We start from the raw sequence: 20,908 nt of genomic DNA, 5'->3' as shown, positions 1-20,908 counted from the left end.
GCTTTTCCCATCCCAAAGTTGTGAGTATTGCTGTCTTCTAGGGAGAAAATGATATATTTAGAGATGAGGTGGGGTTTTATCCCTTTTTTTTTTTTTTTGTATTTTTCTGAAGCTGGAATCGGGGAGGCCGTCAGACAGACTCCCGCATGCGCCCGACCGGGATCCACTTGGCACGCCCACCAGGGGGCGATGCTCTGCCCATCTGGGGTGTCGCTCTGTCGTGACCAGAGCCACTCTAGCGCCTAGGGCAGAGGCCAAGGAGCCATCCCCAGCGACCAGGCCATCTTTGCTCCAATGGAGCCTCGGCTGCGGGAGGGGAAGAGAGAGATAGAGAGGAAGGAGAGGGGGAGGGGTGGAGAAGCAGATGGGCGCCTCTCCTGTGTGCCCTGGCCGGGAATCGAACCCGGGACTTCCGCACGCCAGGCTGACGCTCTACCACTGAGCCAACCGGCCAGGGCCCTTTTTCCCTATTAATCATTCTGTTATTCATTCAGGTAATGTGTATGTGTTCTGAGTGCCTGCTATGAGCCAGCGCTATGCTAGGTATGGGTACCACAAAGAAAAATACATGTCTCAGTGTTCTTGGGACTCATATTCTAGAAGGAGAAACAGCAGGAAACAAGCACTTGTCGTGCAGAGTGGTAGTGCTATCACAGAAGAAATGAAAGGACTTTGGGGGCACACACCAGGGGGCCCTGACAGGAAGGAAAGCTGCAGGGACTTCCTGGAAAAAACGTCATGGCCAGCATGGTGAGGAAGGGTGAGCAGGAGCTTGCCTCGATAAAATCAGGTAAAAGATCGCTCCCAGCAGAGAGCGGCAAGAGCAGGCTTGAAGACTGCAGTGGTAAGGAGATGTCTGCCAAGGAGCCGAAAGGCCAGCTTGGCTGCTGCTAGGGAGGAAGCAGAGATGAGCTCTGGGGTGAGCAGAGTCCTGGGAGGGATTTGGACCTTTATCCTCAGGGCAATCAGAAACTAACACTACCATGGCAAGGGCTGCCATGATGAAAATTGTGTCTTTAATAGCCACTACGGCTGAGGATGGAATCTAAACCTTTTGCCAAGTTGAATCTATAAACGTAATACTCATAGTTGCCTTTGACTTGTATCTCTACTGATTTTTCCCTGTAAGTTAATGGTCCTTGATCTTCTGCCTTGCCATACACATACCACAATAATAAGGTGACCAATCGTCCTCCTTTAGGGAGGACAGTCCTTCTTTTGTAAGTTCCGTCCTCCCTCGAAAAGTATTCTCATACACATCCTCCTTTTTGATATTGGAAGACTAATCTCTAAATATCCATATTCAATCCATGCAGAGTCGATCCATTGCGTGTGATGTGACGTATTTGTATCTAAATGAGTACTTTTCTCTTACAAGTATTATTAAAAATTAATGGGCATGTAAGCATAATTACAATGTAAAATATTACAAATGTTTTTATTACGCATTTATCATATTATGGTGTATTATTGTTTCAATGAATAAAATGTTTCTTTTATTTATGATATTGTTTTCTTCCATTTATTTTTGTCCTCCTTTTCATTGGAAAAAAGTTGGTCACCTTAACAATAACCACTCTCTATAGTGAATACTGTTTTTGTTATCACAATTGAGAACACAAAGTTGAGTGCACTTAACGAGAATGTGGGGATTCAAAGATGAGTTAACAGGGAAAGCCTCTTGAAGTTTTAAAGGATATGAATTCCCTGGAAGAAAGGGGCCTTTGCCAGAAAAAGAGAGTGGGTTAACACTCCATGAATTTATCAAATCAATGTAAGCCAGGCCCTTTCTCAGGTTTGAAGGGTGTCTAATCCACAAGAGTTGCCAGGATTGGAGGGTTGGGGAAGAGGGAGGAGATAGCGAGAGGGACATGGTTTGGAGGGGCAGACAGAGCTTAGCAACAGCAATCAGGGAATTCAGTCTACCTGTCCTGTTTGGAATAGTTGGCAGCCTCTGCAAGAAGCTACTGGATTTCATACTTCCTTTCTGCAGTCTCTCCTGTCCTTTGCCATGTTCTGTTGTGGGAAACTCCCAGACGTGACCTTTTCCCCTGATCAGTGGCTCTCCTACCATGGGGGCATCACAGCCACGGAAGGCTTGTTGAAACACGAACTGCTGGGCCTTCCCCTCAGAGTTCCTGATTCAGTGGGTCTGAGGTGGAGGCAGAGAATCTGAATCTCTAACAAGTTTCCCGACCACACTTTGGGAACCGCTGGTTTAGATCATTACCTGACAGGCTGAGCCTTCTCAAATCACTCCTGAAACTTTCTAGGACCTAGAGGCCTAACAAGTGTTGCCCCCTGTAATGCTGGTGGCTAAGGCCAGGCAGGTTCATGTTGGATTTGGGCAATCTGTAGAAAAACTGCAGAGCCAGAAAGCGTTGGGCCATTCCCGTTTAATAAAGTCTTGCAACAATGGACACAGAAACTGGCAGGGGAAAACCACTTCTCACAGCAGCAAGCGAATGAACAGCAAAATGGCCCCTCACAGTGGTGGGCAGGCAGGCAGGCAGGCAATCTGCCGTCTGCCATCTGCCATCCACAATCCACCCTGAGCGCAAAACACCCATAGCCTTACATAGACTATCCACACATGGTGCTTGCCACGTGCCCACGCACTAATCAAGCAAAGTGTTTGCAGCCGGTAAACCAGTGTGTAAGCCTAACACAGCTGTTTTCCCCACAATCTGTGATTCAGTGTTTTTACCACATGAGAAGGGTTTGGGTTCCCCTCAGAATAGTTAGCACTCCAGGGGTGACTGTGATATGAAAATGGCCTCCCTAGAATCTTTTCTAATTTTCCATTTTTTTGTCTTTCAGCCTGAAGAAATAATTTATACTGATACTAATAAAAGCATGGTAGATGATCTAAAGACCAGGTATGATCCATACACTTGCATTATGATTATCATGTTTTCTCCATAATCTTTCATTCAGCCACCGTTTATAGTCCTCTTGTTATTGGTCCAAAGTTCAAGTGCTCACTTAGAAAGGCCAAAACTCGCCCTGGCCGGTTGGCTCAGCGGTAGAGCGTCGGCCTGGCGTGCGGGGGACCCGGGTTCGATTCCCGGCCAGGGCACATAGGAGAAGCGCCCATTTGCTTCTCCAAACCCCCCCCCCCCCCAGTCCTTCCTCTCTGTCTCTCTCTTCTCCTCCCGCAGCCAAGGCTTCATTGGAGCAAAAAGATGGCCCGGGCGCTGGGGATGGCTCCTTGGCCTCTGCCCCAGGCACTAGAGTGGCTCCGCTCGCAACAGAGCAACGCCCCGGAGGGGCAGAGCATCGCCCCCTGGTGGGCAGAGCGTCGCCCCTGGTGGGCGTGCTGGGTGGATCCCGGTCGGACGCATGCAGGAGTCTGTCTGACTGTCTCTCCTCGTTTCCAGCTTCAGAAAAATACAAAAAAAAAAAAGAGAGAGAGAAAAAAAAAAGAAAGGCCAAAACTCAAAATGTCATAGTTTGGAGTAAGGAAAGGTTTATTGATTGCGAAGGTGCCAACTGAGATGAGAACCCAGTAGTCTCTCAAGTCCATCTTAGGAAAGTACAGAGTTCGGGCTTCTTTTATGTCAGGGAAGGGGAAATGGGAGAGGCGCGAGGTGACTGACAACCTCAGACATGTGGGTACAGTAGGGATCCAAAAAAGACGGAAAAATCTCTCAATCTCTTTGTTCTAAGTCCATTGACTCCAGATGATATGAGTCCAGTCTTGAGGCTCATGCAAATCTTTGATAAATGATAATTACTTTTATACCCCTTTCCTCCATCTCCTCCATAGAGGCATCTTCTGGCAAGGGGCTGTTTTTGTAAAAACTCAAGCTTTAAGCAGAATTCCTCTAATGATTAGCATGTCTGTATGCAAGAACACAGCAGGCTTAAACAAATGGGGTCAGAGAGGCCAAGCTTTTCAATCTGTTACACTCTAAATCAGTGTTTCGAAATATATATTAGATTCAGCAACAGAAGTGTGAAATGGAGATTATATAATAGTTACTACCGTTGTCATCTGTTCTTTGGTACATGCATTGAAAAGCAACTCCTCTGTGATCTCAGATGCTCTTTGAAATAATAGGCCAAGTTAAAAATGGTTGCCTTTGGAAAATACTGTGGGCTACTCTTGGGAAGTTCTCAACACAGACAGCTGTTGAGCTTATAGTAAACAATGCAGTAGATATTACTTCTCGGAAGGACCCGAAGGTAAATGGCCCACAACTTTGTAAAAATATCCAAGTTGGATGGTAGATCCCTCCAAGGCTCTTGCCCTTCTCCAAACACACACACACACACACACACACACACACACACACACACACACACACACGAGTTGTTCAGTCAAGCCCAAAGGGTCACAATCTTTACAGCAGGCCTTCCTCCTACACCAGATGTGTTAGAAACTTCGATATCTGACTGCCTCTAGTGACTCATGCTGACATAACAGGTAGGCATGTAAGCCACTACCAACTAATCAAAACAGAATATGACAAAAATCATTTTGACACTTCCATCTTTCACTAGTATGTAACCTCTCCCTCTTAGTCCTATTCTTCTTTTTAAATTCTTACACTTGATCTTAGCCAAAGGTCCGAGAAGCAATCTTCTCTTTAAGTTCTTAACAAAAACGGAAGACATGCAGTTGTGAAATGGTTCGCAACTTCTGGTTTTCATCAGACTTGCTTCCTAAACTATTTAAATATACAGGTGCCAGCGTCCCAGACCAGACCTGTTGAATCAGTGTCTGGCGGTGAAATATATATATTGATAAAGTCCTACAGGTGATTCTGATGCCTAGCCACTACTGACACTCTCTGCAAACTCCAAACTACTTAGTTACACTATAGACTCAGCCAAAACGGACTTCCAGAGCTTCTTCTGTAGCACACACTGATTCCGCACAGGCTTCCCAGGAGGGTCCCATCAACCAGCCTACATTGTGCTCCACTTCCCTCCCTCCCTAGAACAGTCCATCACCAGGCACTGTTTTGGGGGTGGGGTATACAGGCAAAAATCCCCACCTTTATGGAGAATACATTGTTATAGGGGAAACTGATCATCATACTCACCAGTCCAATGCCTCATTTCCTCCCAACTCTGCTTACTGAGTTTATTTTTTTTTATTTTTTATTTTTTATTTTATTTTTTATTTTTTTACTGAGTTTATTAACTGATCTAATAAACCCATCTCTGCTAACATTAGTCAAGACCAGATATCTGAATTTTTGTAAAGGTGGTCTCTTGAGAACCCAACGTCTTTATGTTAAAGGAGGATCTTGGAGAATAGGAATGCCAAACCAGTAAACAAATAATAGGTATCAAATCATACTCAGTAGGTAGCAGCCTACACACAGGTAACTGGAAAAGAAAGGTGCCTTTGACATCTAATTGTTGGCTACTCCAGGAAGCTTCTTGCTTTCCCAAGCAAAGCAAGAGCCTGTTTCTCCCAGACTTGATTAATGTGAATAATGGCAGATATCCCCAGTGACAGAGGTCTGGTTTCCTCCAAAATAAAAAAATGAATCATTCTCATGCTTGACTAAAGTGACAAAACTCTTTTCACATTTATTAAATAAGGTTTAATTTGTCATAAATATAATCTTATTATAGAATTGAAAGGACTCTGAAATGTAAAATTATGGAATGGCGACCTAATCAGCCAACACGTTGGAACAGACAATGTACTTCTATTTTGCGACAAATTCTTCCTAAGCTAGAACTTGGCACTGGATGCTCTGTTTCCTCTGAAGAAGACAGTGAATTTAAGAGTCTACGACAATTTTATTGGGTTTGTATATAATTAAATGCATTAGTTACATTTATTTTATTTATTTGTTCATTGCCAAATAATAGTAATCCTAAATGTCCCTGAAATGCCTTTTATCTTGATCTTAGATGATAGATACTATGGCATTAAAATGCATTTATTTATAAACTGAGAAATTTAAAATGTAGTGAACAGCTATTACCACGACCACATTCCATTCCATTTTCTTGGAAACAGTTTCTATATTATGATGTATAAACCACAAACTTTGGAAAGAGATTCCCAAAAGGAAACCACCTGCAACTAAGACACTAGAAAATGGTCTCCAGATGGTAGTAATAGAATGGATTTCCTGTCCTTGGTTCTGGGCAACAGGACTCTGGGCAAGCTTTAATGTCTTCTATATGCAAATTACTCTCAAATTTAGATATTCATTTTCGGCTTCACTTCTGACTTCTTCTCTTATATATTCACCAACACATTTGACACCATCTTGGATGATAAAAAAAAGGCATCTTGGCCCTGGCCGGTTGGCTCAGCGGTAGAGCGTCGGCCTGGCATGCGGGGGACCCGGGTTCGATTCCCGGCCAGGGCACATAGGAGAAGCGCCCATTTGCTTCTCCACACCCCCCCCCCTCCTTCCTCTCTGTCTCTCTCTTTCCCTCCCGCAGCCAAGGCTCCATTGGAGCAGAGATGGCCCGGGCGCTGGAGATGGCTCCTTGGCCTCTGTCCCAGGCGCTAGAGTGGCTCTGGTCGCGGCAGAGCATCGCCCCCTGGTGGGCAGAGCGTCGCCCCTGGTGGGCGTGCCAGGTGGATCCCGGTTCGCGCATGCGGGAGTCTGTCTGACTGTCTCTCCCCATTTCCAGCTTCAGAAAAATACACACACACACACACACACAAAAAGGCATCTCAAGCTCATGAAGTCTGTATCAAACATGGTAGGCATTTGGGTATATTGTTAAGATCCTCCTTTTCTTCCCCTACCCTATTCCTAATTCTGGGAATCCTCTTACCTGCTCCTCCCTATAAACTGGCCCATTGGGTTTTTGAAAGGCCCAGCCTCCCAAGAGTGAGATCCCTTCCCTCTACCCTCTTGGAGACTAGAGGATGACTTCTCTGAGAGTGGAAAGAAGGAACCTGTTGGGAGTTGAGTACTTAGGTTTCCAGGGAGGAATCTGCCGTCATTATTCATTCATTAATAGGGAGGCAGTTTTTATGTTTTGCTTTTTTTAAAAAAAAATAGAATTAGGAGTAAACCAATAAGCATAACAGAGTTAAATATATGTAAAATTATCTGACTACTTAATAACACGTAATCATAAACCTGCACTAAATCCTGCAACTAGCGTTCAAATCCTGGCTCAACAATTCACTAGCTTTGACCAAGTTACTTAACTTCTCTATACTTTCTACCCCATTAGACAAGATCAACAGGGATAAAAATAGTTATCTGTTTTGCAGTTGTGGTGGCGAGGATAAGATGAGGTAATATTTACCCTATCACCCAGCAAGTGTTTAGTAAATGTGAACCATTGTTTGTGTTCCAGGCATTGGAGTTGTGACAGTAAACAAGACAGACACAGTCTTATGTATTCACAGAGACTATGGGCTAGTTAGACCAGAAGACATGTAATTGCAACATATTCTGTTATATAAGCTAAGGAAAGACAGTGCAACCATGTGGAACAAGCATGAAAACAGATTTAAGGGTTGGGAAAAGCCTCCTGAAACAAACAATCCAAGGCCTGAAGGAGGTTTATGATTTGTTTTAGATAATTTTACCTAGGTCCATGTTCCTTAATCCTTTAACCCTGTCTCACAGTTGTCACCTAATACATTGAAAGGGAATCAGTATTAAATAAATTCTTCCAAAATGCTCACTTAAATCCCTCATTTGTAAGACCAAACAATTTCCTTACTGGCACTTTGCTATTCTATTGTTAGAAGGGTGCAAATATGCGAGTATTAATGTCCAGGCTCTGACATTAGACAACCTGGCTCTGCTCATCTCTCTGTAAAGTAGGGATTATTATAGAAACAACTATAATTCTCAGAGTTTGAGGATTAAATATGTATACTGTACCTAGAACACAGTAAGCAACCACAAAATAACTATTATTATTTTATGACTACCATTTCTTTGAGGCTTCCATAATCTTTTTGCATATAATTACTGACATGACTATAATGTGGGTTTACATGTTATTCTGTTTTTTGGTCCAGATTGCAGGATTTCCTATCCAGATGCCATACACTGATGTACAGTCAGTTATTGATGCTGTGTATCAAACTGGAATTCACTCCTGTGAATTTCCCCAGACAGAATTTGCTCTCGCTGTATACATTCACCCATATCCGAACAATGTATTATCTGTGTGGGTCTACTTGGCTTCCTTAATTCAACAACAGTGAAAAGGAAGACAGGAAAAGGAGCCCCCCAGACAAGAAGCAGCCAGAACTTTCAAGTACTTTGGGATTTTGCTACTTATCCTCAAGTCCAGCCAAGTGTGAACCCACTCTTTGGTTCGCTTATGGATTTGGCACGATGGAAACTCAATCCCTGCATCTTTGGAGATGAATCTAGATGACCTCCTTCCCAGACACCTCTTCAAGGAGGACCCTTTGAAAAGGCTACTAGCCTTGGGTTTCATTCTGGGAAAGAAGCAATTCTGGTCTCTCCCTCTAAAGCCAGTGTACTCAAACTGTGGGCCTGACACCACCCCCATCAAACTCACCTGGAGAGCCTTGTTGAAAATGCAGATTTCTACACCCTACTCAAGGCCTACTGAATCAGAACTTCTGGGAATGAAGCTCTAGAACCTACAGTATTTTAAACAAGCTCCCCAGGTAATTCTGATGACTGTTAAGAATGAGAACCCTGCCTTATAGAATGTTATAATTACTGAAGTGAGGCTAACAGGTTTGCTATTGGTTCTGACACAATTCCAAGTATAAGTTATTCAAATAGAAACCCTAAAGTCATTGCTTTTCCTAAGATAAAAGATTATTTCACTGATGAAGAATTCTAGGAAAACCTTCTATGTTGGGTTGAGAGCTGAGGCCAGTAGCTTCTGAGGGCTTCCCCAAAGTTTTTATTTGGGATGCTATGATATGAAGTCCTTTCACCTCCAGGTAGTTGTAAGACATTCCCAGGAAATTAATGTACTTTCCTGACCTGAAAAAGGGAGAACAAGGTTGTACCAAATCTCAGGTCTCCTTTTTTCCTTAGGGGGCCGCTCCCCGTTCTGCCTCTGCCACGTCCCTGCTGCTTTCTCTTCCCAGTGGTGGCCCCAGGAATGGCATCTAGGTCTCAGGAGCCCCTCAAGAAAGAGTGGGCAGGAATCTAAGTAGGAAGCACTGTGCTTTCTTGTAGTTTTTTATTGTTCTGTGCTTCACTGAGGAAAAGTGTTTGTGCAGTTTACTTAAATGTTATATACAACTTATTTTAAAAAATCTAAGTACACAGATTTCCGAAGTTTGATGAGAGTAGATTTATATGAGGTAAAGGTAAGAGAAAGAGAATTGACTTTGAACACTGCAGGAGCACTGGGGCCTCTTGGGTCACTCACGCCCACAAGCAGAGAACAGGGACCCCAAACTCATCCTCAGGGGCCCTTCCATCTGTATCCTCTCCACAATACACCTGCATAGGTGCATATTTGCAGTAATGTTAGACTTAAACCAAACTTGAGCTTACTGTACTAGCAAAGTAAAAGAAAAAAAGGTAGAAATATGGGTGACGGAATGCTTTTTTGGCTAATGTGAAAACTTATCAAAAAATTTTTATTTAAATGTTTGTGTATAAATGACATATGAAGTTTTGTTATTAACAAGTCTCTCACATTGATTGAGGTAACACCGAATGCTAGCTAATGGAAAGACGAAGTTGAAAAGAGAGCTGCATTCATGCAGTTCATTTCTGTGGTGCTCTGAACGTCTACATAGCTGTTTTGTTAGTTGTTTATGGTTTTAGAATTTATAGGCCACTTAAGAGTAAGGCAAAAAGTGTTCCTAGACAAGCATGGAGAACTTTTCTGTGTTATATGCATTTTTAATATGTGTACTTTATGTGTTTCTCAACCAAAATTTTTTTCCTGAAAATTGTATAATTGCATTGAAACGTTTTTCATTTGAATGTTTTAAAAATACATTATTTTAAATGTGATATATAATTTTAAAGTTCTTTAAATAACTCCATAAATAATTATAGAGCATTCTTTATGTACCAGTCATTTTGGAAGATGTTGGGAGTACAGCGGCAAAAAGCCAAAGTTTCTACCCCTGTGAAGCTTATATTCTTACATTGGAAACAGACCATAAGCAAATAATAAATCAATGAGATAATTTCAGGATGTGATGAGTATTATAAAGAAAACAAAAGGATGGGATGTAGAGAAGGACTTCAATGGGGATAGAGGGTATAAGCAGAGTAGTCAGGGAAGACCTTTCTAAAGAGATAACGTTTGAGTTGAGATTAAAAGATGATTTATCAATTAGAATTGCATTCAGTTGCATGTAACAGAAACTTAATCACAGTAGCTTAACCACATAGGGATTAGTTTTCTGCATAGCTGCCAAGTCCAGAGGAGGCAGTCCAAGTCTGGTGCAATGGCTATATGATGTCATAGGTGCACTAGCTTTCACCCATCTTCTTGCCGATCTCTAAGAAGACTTCTGTCCTCTAGCTCAGTGGCTTTCAAACTCCAGCATACATAAGAATCACCAGAAGAGCTTGTTGAAACACAGATTTCTGGGCCCTACCTTTCAAGTTTCTGACTTGGTGAATCTGGGTGGGGCCTGGTAATTTGCATTTATAACAAGATCCCAGGTGATGCTGAGACTGCTGATCTGGGAACCACACTTTGAGAACCTCAGCTCTAACCTTACAACCATCTTCATGGCAAGAAAATGCAGAAAGGGATGGGGCAGGTAGAGAATGCAGCTGGTTTAACTCTTAAAAAGCTTCCAAGGAGGCCATGCCCAGTAACTGGTACTTACATCCCAATAACTGGTACTTACAGAACTGTATCACTCCTAGCCACAAAAGAGGTATTTAAATTGGATCTATTACTCTCCCAATAAAATCAGTTGTCTAGTATCAGTGAGAAATAAGGGGAAGAATTCTACTGAGTAGGCATCTATGGCTTCCAAGGTGAGAGGAAGCCAGTTATGCAGACACCTATGGCAAAAGCATTTCAGACAAATGAAACTTCAATTGCAAAAGCCTATGGTCCAGAAAGGGATTTATATGGGGGGGGGGGTGGCAAGGAAGAGTCGTAGCACACAGTTTTGGAGAAATAGACAAGGACCAGATCACATAGGTCATTGTAAAGAGTTCAGATTTTAAAGTACAATAGCAAATCATTGAAAAGGTTTAGGTAACTGAAAAAAATAATATTTCCCTTTTTTATATTTGAGATTATTTTAAATGATTTTACAGATGCTAATTTATATAAGTGCTTAAATGTGATCATATTTTTAAGTACAAGTTTTATTTTTCTTGTTTGTTTTTTTTTTTATGTTGGGTTCCTGTCCCATTGCTCTCCCTTCTCCTACCACCATTATTCACCTCGCCCATTTTTTTTTTCTTTTTTAATGTGTTTTTCCAAAATTAGAAACGAGGAGGCAGGCAGACTCCCGCATGCACTCAACCGGGATCAACCCGGCATGCCCACCAGGGGGCGATGCTCTAACCATCTGGGGCATTGCTCCTTTAAGGTGAGCCATTCTAGCACCTGAGGTGGAGGCCATGGAACCATCCTCAGCGCCTGGGCAACTTTGCTCCAATGGAGCCTTGGCTGTGGGAGGGGAAGAGAGAGAGAGAGAGAGAGAGAGAGAGAGAGAGAGAGAGAGAGAGAGAGAGGAAGGTGAGGGGGAGAGGTAGACAAGCAGATGGGCGCTTCTCCTATGTGCCCTGACCAGGAATTGAACCTTGGACCTCCACATGCCAGGCTGATGCTCTACCTCTGAGCCAAACTGCCAGGGCCTTGCCCACTCTTTTACCAACATATCTATCTATCTATCTATCTATCTATCTATCTATCTATCTATCTATCTATTTGTATATGTTCCTGTTTGTTTTATAAAAATGAGAATACCTAATGAGGATGATGCCAGTGTAACACAGTGTATTATTTTACAGCAAACTTTTTTATATAGTATATAAATAGAAAGAGTATACTTAAAAATGATAAAAAGTATAGGAAACACGTAAACCAGTAATGTAGGTGTGTATTATCATTATCATGTATTATGTACTGTATATAATTGTATTTCTATAGTTTTATACTGACAGTGCAGTAGGTTTTTTTTACACCAGAACCACTACAAACACATGAGTAATAAGTTGCTCTGGGAAGTTATGACAGCTATGACATCAGTAGATGATAGGAACTTTTCAGCTCCATTATAATCTTATTGTACTACTCTCATATATGTGGTCCATCATTGACCGAAATGTCATTATGCAGCATGTGACTGTATATCTATAAAGAGATTTATTATAAAGAATTGTGGAATTATGGAAGCTAAGAAGTCCCAAGATATTCAGTTGACAACTTGGAGACTCATGAGACCCAATGGTGTAATTTCCAGCCTGAAAGCTGGCAGTCTAAGACCCACAAAGTGCCATTGTTTCAGTTTTAAGTCTAAAGGTCAAAAAAGACATATGTCCTATCTCAAAGCATCAGGCTCATTGGAGAGTCAGCCTTTTTGTTGCATTCAGGCCTTCAATTGATTGAATGAGGGCCACTCATATTAGGGAGGTGAGATATTGGGATGTAATAGATATATATTTGGTCTTTGTCCCCAGTTCCTGACATGAGAACTGTCCCCAGTTCCTGACACAGGGTTCTAAAACCCTTGGAATTATCTGAGTGATAGGGCTGAAAAGTGTTACCTTTTGATAATCATAACAAGTCCCTTCAAGCACACCAGCAATTTGTGCTAATAAGGTTACTCTTAGTGGACTCCTAGATAGCTTCAGGATAGGGGCTGGAACCAACCATGTGTTCGAGGGTTGGAACTCTCAGCCATATCCCTTGACCTCTAGGGATAGTTGAGGGAATGGAGATTGAGATAATTACCAATGGCCAATGATTTATCATGTCTACATAATGGAACTTTCATAAAACTCCCAAACAACAGGTTTGAGTTTCTGGATTGGTGAATACAGAGAGGTGCTGGGACAGTAACATGCCCAAAGAGGGCATGGAGGATCCCACACACCTTCCCTATACCTTGCCCTATGCATCTCTTCCATTCCGGCTATTGCTGATTTGTATATTTTATAATAAATCAGCAATACAAAGTAGAGTATTTTCCTGTGAGCTCTTCTAGCAAATTATCAAATCGATGGAGAGAGTCAAGAGAACCCTTGATCAGTCCGAAGTACTGCAGGCCTAGGACTTGTGATTTGTGTCTGAAGTAGAAGCAGTCTTGTGGGACAGAGTCCTTACTCTGTGGGGTCTGACACTAACTCCAAATAGATAGTGTCAGAACTGAACTGAATTTTAGGATACCCAATTGGTGTTTGGAGGGTTGGTGAATTGAATAGTATGAGTAAAAAGTCCACGTCATAGTCTCAGAATAGTTGTAAATAACATCATAGTAAGAGGGCAATATGCTTTACTCAGCCTACTCAGCAGATGTTAATCTCATACAAAAACACCCTCACAAAGCATCCAGAAAAATTTTTGATCAAATATGTGGGTACCTGATGCTCCAGTCAAATTCACACATAATATTAACCATCACAACCATCTTCTCCAGAAGTGGAACATTATTATATAGCATTTTAAAATTTGGAATACCCCCTTGCAGATTATAGATTATAAATGTCTATGTATTCTGGCCCCCATTTTAGAAAATAGCCTTTTAAACTATTCATAATGTTCTGCACTATGCTAAAACAGTCCAGAAATATGGGTAAGAACTCTTCTATATCAAGCTCATAACAGGTGTGATTTACCCTTTTATGACTCCTCCAACTGCTAGAAGGTGACTATTTTGGAGGATAGGAGTAGTGGTAATAAGACTAGTTAAGAAACAATTGTACAAGGCCCTGGCCAGCGGTAGAACGTCGGCCTGGCATGCGGGGGACCCGAGTTCGATTCTCGGCCAGGGCACATAGGAGAAGCGCCCATTTGCTTCTCCACCCCCCCTCCTTCCTCTCTGTCTCTCTCTTCCCCTCCCGCAGCCAAGGCTCCATTGGAGCAGAGATGGCCCGGGCGCTGGGGATGGCTCCTTGGCCTCTGCCCCAGGCGCTAGAGTGGCTCTGGTCACAACAGAACGATGCCCCGGAGGGGCAAAGCACATCGCCCCCTGGTGGGCAGAGCGTCGCTCCCTGGTGGGCGTGCCGGGTGGATCCCGGTCGGGCGCGTGCGGGAGTCTGTCTGACTGTCTCTCCCCGTTTCCAGCTTCAGAAAAATACAAAAAAAAAAAAAAAAAAAAAAAGAAACAATTGTACAAATCCAAGTGAGAAATGATTATGTCTTGAGCTAGGTAGGAGGTTGAGAGTGGACGCAAATAGCTGTAGAAAGTTAAATAATGCCTCCCCCCCAACACACACACACACAATTCATGTCTATCCTGAAACTTAGAATGTGACCGTATTTGGAAATAGGGACTTTGAAGATGTAATGAACTAAAATGAGGTCCTACTGGATTAGCATAGGCCCTAAATCCAATGACTGGTGCTCTTACAGGAAGAGGATAGGACAGACACATAATGGAAGGCCATGTGAAGAGGGAGGCAGAGATCGGAATGATGCAGTTACAAGGAACACCAAGGATTGCCAAGAGCCACCACAAGCTAAGAAGAGGCAAGGAAGGATTTTTCTCTAGAACTTTCAGGGGAGGCTGTTGATACCTTGCTGTTAGATTTCTAGCCTCCTATAAGACCATAAATTTCTGTTGTTTTGAGCCACTCAGTTTGGAGGAAACTAATACAATAGTAGACCAATTCAAGATATGTCTTGTAGGTAGAACCAATAGAGCTATAGATATGAAGCACAGTTATGAAATACCAAAAGAATAGGGGAAACACCAGCTTCTCATTGGAAATAATGAATTCAACTTCAATTGAGTTAAACAACATTTCTTTAGATTTTTTTTTAAAATTTATTTATTTAGTGATTGATTGATAAAGAGATAAAGGAAGGGATCAGCGCTAGCCAGGTAGCTCAGAGTGTTGTCTCAATACACCAAGGTTGCAGGTTAGATCCCTGGTCAGGGCACATACAAGAATGAACCAATGATGTATAAATAAGTGGAAGCACAAATCAATTTCTCTCTCTCTCTCACCCTCCCTTCCTCTCTCTCTCTAAAACCAATTAATAAATTAAAAAATATAGAGGGAAGAGAAAGAGAAAAACATCAATTTTGTTGTTCCAATTATTTATGCATTCATTGATTAATTCTTGCCCTGGCTGGGGATTGAACATTGGGCTGATACTCCAACCCATTGAGCTACCCATCCAGAGCCTCAGCTGAATTAAATATAACAGACTGAACTCAGAATCTCTACTCCCTCTCAAATGGATCACAAGGGTGAATACAGTTTTGAAACTGAAGAGTAGATAAACACATAATAATCAATTTACCAAACCAGAGAAAGCTGAAAATCAAGTGCCTACAGATTCAGGGATGCAGGGTTGTTGGAAATCAACAAGAACCTCAGAAAGACTTGGGACCTTGGACACTTTAAAGATGGAGGTAAGAGTAGAAATGTGAGGTGAGTTGGAAATAAAAGGATTGGTAAAAAGTCTTTAAAAGGCATGATTAAGCCATAAGATGTTCATCCTCATCCTTTGTAGGAAGGCAACTTTACCTACCAACACTGGAAGACTGGAAGCTTATTTTCTAAAGAGGTTGAGCTGTGGGTAAGGGAGTAATCTATGAGAACAGAGGTATTATACGAGTCTGGTTACTATATGGTAAGGATAGCCCTCTGGGCTGTTTCGTCATATAGCCTCTGAACATTATTAGCCTCAGGATCCCTTGATTTGTACTGTGAAGCCTGTCATTCAATAAGCCCTATTCATGCCTTCAGAGATTCCAATAATCCTTTTAATGCCTCCCTTGTAAATTTGAACTGACAGCCAAGGATCATCACATACCTGAGGAGATTCTCTAATATGTGATTAAAAGATTAAAATAAAAGAAACCATGATGAAACAGATAATGACTGTAGGGAGAAGAAAAATTTATTTAAAAGAAAACTTTAATATCCTTAGAGTAATAACAGAAATATTGTACCTGGAACACATGAACAGAATGTTATACATAAAAAAAAAAAAAAAATCTGAGACCATGAAAGAGCTGTTGGAAAGTAGTAGAATATTTAAAATCCAATTTTTTAAAAATCCAGAAGAAGAATTTGTATTGAAAGTTGTGGAATCTCCCCCTTAAAGAGAACACAAGGCCAAAGAAGGGGATAATAAGCAAGCAGAAATAAGAAATTTAGATTAGCTTAAGACATCAAAGTTATGAATAATATACGTTCTAGACAGTGAGAAATGAGAAAATGGAAGAGAGAAAATTATGAAATTCCAGTTAATTTTCAGAACATACATTTGTAAGTCTCAGAAGAAATGGCCCCACTGAATACCCAGAATCATGAATGTAAAATGACCCATATGAAAATACATCATTGTAAAACCAGCTTACTGAGAATATACAGGAATCCAGAAAGCATAGGTTTCAGGTTTCTTATAAGAATCATAACAGCATTAGATTTCTCAATAACAACACTGAAATTTGGAAGACATTAGAGCATGCCTTCAAAATTGTGAAGGGAAATGATTTCCAGGTTAGAATTTCATACCTAGCCATACAACCAAGTGTTTGGGTAAATTAAAGATATTTTCAAATATACAAAGTCTCAAAATTTTGCCTCCTAGATAGACCATTTTTCAGAAAGCTACTGGAGCTTGTAAATCAAGGAAAAAAGACAAAGGATCCTGGAAACAGGGATCTAAATCAGGATAGGCAGCTATCAGATTAGAGAACCCTATTGGAGCTGTCGAGTCAGGGTAGATGGGTCTAGGAAGATAAATCAAGAGGGGAAAGATATAAATAACAGTTTATCTGGTAGGCTTAACTGTTTAGAAAGCTGAATTGAGGCATTTTCCAGAGCTATTGAAGGATGTAGAAAATTTAGATACAGACTTGAAGAAAGCAAAGAAAAAACTTTCAGGAAAACAGAAACGATAATAATAGGACACCATTAGGTTCAAAAGTGAACAATGTTTAGGTAGTCATAGCAATGAAAACTGAAAATAGATTTAACCAAAAAAGTGTCAAAATTATATATTAGGAAAATAAAGGAAGAAGGAAATGTGTGTGTGTAAAGGGTCATGGAAAGCATGGAAACCCTCATTTTCCAGGACAATATGTAAATATATCTAAAAGTAACAAATCAAATTTATAAATATGTTCTTTTAAAAGATGATAGCAAATACTCTGAGAAATAGCTAAAGGAGTTCAAAGTGTGATGTTATTTACCTTTTTGGAATGGGACTTGGGAGTGGGGAGAGACTTGAACAAGGAACTGTTGCTTTTCACTATATGCCTTGTGGAAATATCTGACTTCAAAATGGCTGCACAAGAACTATCTTGATGCACTTTAAATGTGAAACCTTTAAAATTGGATAATGATCAGACCTTTAGGGGACTGCTGGGCCTCATTCCCCTGCAGAAGACTTTGCAACGTGGGTGTGGCAAGAGCGTGAACAAGGGTGTGAAATGTTAAAGTCAGTAGCAGCTTCAGTCATCACCCAGTTCAACTTTATAGTTGATGAATCTGACTCTCAGAGGAAGGAAATGACCTTTTAAGGTTCCTCCACTAGGAAGCAACAAATCAAGAACCAAGAACCAGAGGCCACAGCTTCTGGCCTATAGTCCTTTGCATTCAGTGGAACATATAAGGTAGCCATTGAAAGGAATCCCAAATGTTCAGTTGTGGAATATTCACCAGAATATACAGTATGACAAAAGCGAGGTACATGACAGAGTGTAAAGTGCTACCATTTGTGCACAAAATGAGGCAAGGGCATTATGTACATGCATGGTGAGAAACACCTGGATATCTCGAGAAGAGAACAAGAGAAGGGTAATAAAGTGGCTTCTGGGAAGAACTGGGGTCAGCAGAGGGAAGGGGCCTTGCTAGTCACTGTATACAGTTTTTCACTGTTTGAATGTTTTACCTTTTGCATGCATTTATTAAAAAAAAAAAAATTAAAGTGAGTGGCTTTTCACTGCCTAAAGTTGAGTTACAAAAGTTCTCCAGAGAATCTGGTCTCATCTTCACCTCTTGCCAAACCTGTCTCATGCCTTAGGCTGCAGGCACTGTACTCTGCAGTTTCCTTACTCTGCTTATTATGTCATGCTGCCTTTAACTTCTAGCCTTTCCTACCTTTCCTGATGACTTCCTCTGAGACTTGGAATGCCTTTCCTATCTCCTCTTCACTCCAGGCATATACTGGCCTCCATACTCATTCCCCAAATGCCTTCTCTTAGGGCCTTCACATTTCCTGTGACCTCTGCCTGGAACATTCAACCACCACATATCTGCATGCTGCCTTACCTCCCTCAGGCCTTCGCCCACCTCACCTTAACACAAAGCAATGTCCACCCAGTTTCATTTTCTATTCTCTTTTGCTGGTTTTTTTCATACTACTTGTCACCAAGTGACTTTGTTGTTGCGTCTTTATTTCCCTCAACCCATTAGAATATAACTTTTTGAGAGCAGATTTTATTTAGGAGTTAAGTAAATACCTAATTGTGTTCACCTTGCCCTAAAGAAATTAATGAGGAAACTGTAATAAACCTAAATTTTTCATTTTAAGGACTTATCATCTATGACACACTGGGAAAATTATATTCATATACATATATTAATCTATGAAATGAATGAACATTAAAGTCCTTTCATCAGATGAGGCAAATCCAAAAAGTAGAAAAATTTCTGAATAAATATCTCCCAGTGAATAACATCTTCAAAGTAGAAACCATGAGAAACAACCTATTACAGTGATGTTTGTAATCTGTGACCCATTTTCCTGAAAGAGTTCTTTTTTTTTTATAAATAAATTTTTATTTTAATGGGGTGACATCAATAAATCAGGGTACATATATTCAAAGAAAACATTTCCAGGTTATCTTGTTATTTAGTTCTGTTGCATACCCATCACCCAAAGAGAGATTGTCCTCCGTCACCCTCTATCCAGTTTTCTTTGTACCCCCCCTCCCCCTCCTCCCCTCCCCCCACCCCCCGTAACCACCCCACGCCTGTCCATGTCTCTTAGTCTCATTTTTATGTCCCACCAATGTATGGAATCCTGCAGTTCTTGTTTTTTTCTGATTCACTTATTTCACTCCGCATAATGTTATCAAGATTCCGCCATTCTGCTGTAAGTGATCCGATGTCATCATTTCTTCTAGCTGAATAGTATACCATGGTGTATATGTGCCCCATCTTCTTTATCCAGTCTTCTATTTTTTTTTTTACAGTGATTAAAAGCCTTTAAGCAAACTCTTAGCCAATACAGCAAGAATCCATAAAAGAATAGTGTCCTTAACATGTTCACCAAGTCCAAGTTGGCCCCATCACCATGCCAAATTCCTGGAAAATGCAACCCAACCACAGTTCAGTCTGTTAGGAGCTGTCACAGGGAGCAGGAGTCCAGGAAAAGTTCACATCCAGGAAAAGTCCTCATGGCACTGGAATTGTTGTCACCATTCTATACTTTGCAGCTCATGTCCAAGTCCCAATGACTGCTGCTTCTAGCTGGTAATGATTCAGGTAGACTGGAACTGAAAGAGTTCTTAAATAAGCTCTGGACATTTAAGTTATTAGGATGCCAAATTATTGTCATAAAGTTGCTTAGTGAACATGAATTAGAACCTGAGAAGGTAGGTACTAATTTAAATGCCATTATAAAGGGCATGGAGCTTTTAGCCTGTGTCCATCTCCTCTCTAGAGAGGCTCTACAACTGAGACAAGTCAGGGCAGACTCTCCTGGACAATGCTGAGCTAGACTGGACCTTGCTTCTCAACAGAAACTTCTGCTTTCCCTTGTCCCTAGCCCTGCGCTTCTAGAAGTACCTAAGCATTATCTCACATATATATCTGCAGCTGTTCAAATGGATGAAGATGGCAAGGTCAAATTCATATAACATATATCCATCACTTTATGGTAGCTCTTTATCATACAACTCTTGTAACAATATAGTTCTTACTAAAATGGGTAGGGGTCTATGATTTATTTTTTAATTTTAAAAGAGAATGACAACATTCTCAGAGAAATGAGAATTACTGTCATGGGCTGACTATCCACTTCTGATGTGGTATTCCACCTAACAGGTTAAAATAAAGTTGATTAGGTGTCTGCTCATCACATTTCAGGTCCCACATTACCTTAATTGATGTTGGAGTGTTTCCACACTTTTGTAGTTTCCCGATTTAGGACCACAGATGGGTAATTACATCCACTATGGTATTGACAAACTAGGTTTACTAAAGGTAATCTTAATTGCTTTCAAGTTTTTGGGAATCTGTACAGCAAAGGAAATAAGGAAGGGGGGAGATTAATTAGGTTTCTAGAAGAAGGAGTAGGTTTTAAAATGGGATTTAAAAGACAGCAGAATTTCACAAGAGAAAGCGCTTTAGGGACTGTGGAAACGACCAAAGCACATATGGAGGAACTGATAATTCCACTAAGCAGCCCATAGGATGTAAGGGACTGCCGTAATGTGAGATGAGGAATACTGACTGAATCCATGCTGTGAAGGGTTTTTTAAGCACCAAGCCCAAGACTTGAGACCATAACTCTGCTGGCATCGGGGAGCCATTGAAGGTTCTCAGCAGGTGAGTGGCATGACCGGACTGGCCACCCGAATGATGATCAACGTTATCATTTTCACGGCGCTGCCTTCCGACCTCCGCCCATCCGTCAGGCAGGCTCCGCGGCTGGTGTAGTTGAGTCGGACAACTCGAAGCGAAGGGTCGAGCGGAGGGGAGCCAGGGATGCGGCCGGGGCCCGACGGGGGCGGGCGAGCCGTCGCCCGGCGCTGCACCTGGGCCCGGCCCGGCCGCCGATTGGACGGTTCGGAGGTGACCCTGCTGTATCGCGAGACGAGATTGGCAGCGGCGGGGCC

General features: G+C 41.6%; 1 protein-coding gene across 1 annotated transcript in view; it reads left to right on the top strand.

Annotated features, from left to right (window-relative positions):
• Positions 1 to 8,161, top strand: part of CC2D2B (coiled-coil and C2 domain containing 2B) — a 140,470-nt gene extending 132,309 nt beyond the window's left edge. The window contains exons 31-33 of the mRNA XM_066354598.1: positions 2,821 to 2,879; positions 5,593 to 5,770; positions 7,973 to 8,161. Coding sequence (XP_066210695.1) covers positions 2,821 to 2,879; positions 5,593 to 5,770; positions 7,973 to 8,161 — 426 coding nt within the window. The remainder of the gene's footprint in view (positions 1 to 2,820; positions 2,880 to 5,592; positions 5,771 to 7,972) is intronic.
• Positions 8,162 to 20,908: the final 12,747 nt, after the last annotated feature.

The sequence above is a fragment of the Saccopteryx leptura genome, chromosome 13 (genome assembly GCF_036850995.1).
Source record: "Saccopteryx leptura isolate mSacLep1 chromosome 13, mSacLep1_pri_phased_curated, whole genome shotgun sequence".
Lineage (NCBI taxonomy): Eukaryota > Metazoa > Chordata > Mammalia > Chiroptera > Emballonuridae > Saccopteryx > Saccopteryx leptura.
Note: the sequence above shows the minus strand (reverse complement) of the source record. Positions and strands in the feature narration are given on the sequence as shown.